This window comes from Myotis davidii, unplaced genomic scaffold, assembly GCF_000327345.1.
Source record: "Myotis davidii unplaced genomic scaffold, ASM32734v1 scaffold586, whole genome shotgun sequence".
Classification (NCBI taxonomy): domain Eukaryota; kingdom Metazoa; phylum Chordata; class Mammalia; order Chiroptera; family Vespertilionidae; genus Myotis; species Myotis davidii.
Window position 1 is genome coordinate 165914 of NW_006296809.1, and position 1148 is coordinate 167061.

General features: G+C 68.4%; 1 protein-coding gene across 1 annotated transcript in view; it reads left to right on the top strand.

The window, feature by feature from the left end:
* Positions 1-1148, top strand: part of AGRN (agrin) — a 72701-nt gene that overhangs the window by 51351 nt on the left and 20202 nt on the right. Inside the window, 2 exon segments of the mRNA XM_015569671.1 lie at positions 70-186; positions 342-548. Of these exon segments, the coding sequence (XP_015425157.1) occupies positions 70-186; positions 342-548 (324 nt within the window).

A 1148-nucleotide genomic window follows, 5' to 3' on the forward strand; every position in this document is an offset into this window, starting at 1 on the left:
GCCGTGTGAACCCGCGAACCCGGCGCCCCGAGATACTGCTTTCACCAGAGAGCTGCCCTCCCCGGCCAGCGCCCGTGTGCGGGGACGATGGCGTCACCTACAGCAACGAGTGTGTCATGGGCCGCACCGGGGCCGCCCGGGGCATCCTCCTCCAGAAAGTGCGCTCCGGACAGTGCCATCCTCGAGGTGGGTGGCTCACCCTGCCTGTGCCCACCATCCCTTTATGCCTCTCGGGTCCCCACAAACCGGCTCCGGTGCCCATGGGTCCCCTGCGTGTGCCAAGATCAAGGCCGTGGCACCCCTGCCTCTCTGATCTCATTGACCCCCCACCCCCACCCCAGACCAGTGCCCAGACCCCTGCAGGTTCAGTGCCGTGTGCCTGTCCCGCCGAGGCCGTCCCCGCTGCTCCTGTGACCGGATCGTCTGTGACGGGGCCTACAGACCCGTGTGTGCGAAAGATGGGCACACGTATGACAACGACTGCTGGCGCCAGCAGGCCGAATGCCAGCAGCAGCGTGCCATCGCCCCCAGGCACCAGGGCCCGTGTGGTGAGCACCGTGGGGGGTTGTGCCTGGAGCAGGCTGAGCCTGCGTCGGTCCCTGCCGCCATCATCACGCCATCTCCATCCAAGTCACCTTCCTCCTGGGTGGCGGGTGAGGGGACTCCGGGTCTTGGCAGGGCTCTTCTCCGTCAGTGGCCTCTGCAGCCCCTGGGGGCATGAGCAGCCTGCAGCCTGGGGTCCCCCCTGGGCGGAGCTGGGTTTTGCGGGGCCAGCAGAGATGGGGTCTGTCCATGGGTCTGTGCATCTCTGCGTCCGTCTCCTGTCTGTCCTTCCTTCCCTCTCGGCTGCACCTCTTGTGTCTTCCAGCCTGACCCACGGGCAGGAGGACGTGCAGCGCCTGCCGCCAGGAGCCCGCGGTCTGAGGTCTGCCCCAGCGTGCGGGGGGGTGGCTCGCTGCTGCCTGGCCGTGTAGCCCTCAGAGCAAGTGGACAGACACCTCCCCGTGCGCCCTGGGTCTGACTCTGGGCTGCAGACTTCCTACCCACAGAGAGGCCCCCACACGTGCATCCGTGTCCCAGGGTGGCCGGGGTCAGGGTCAGGGCCCCGGGGGGCTGGGTGAGCCTGGCCCTCGTGTGGCCCACTGTGG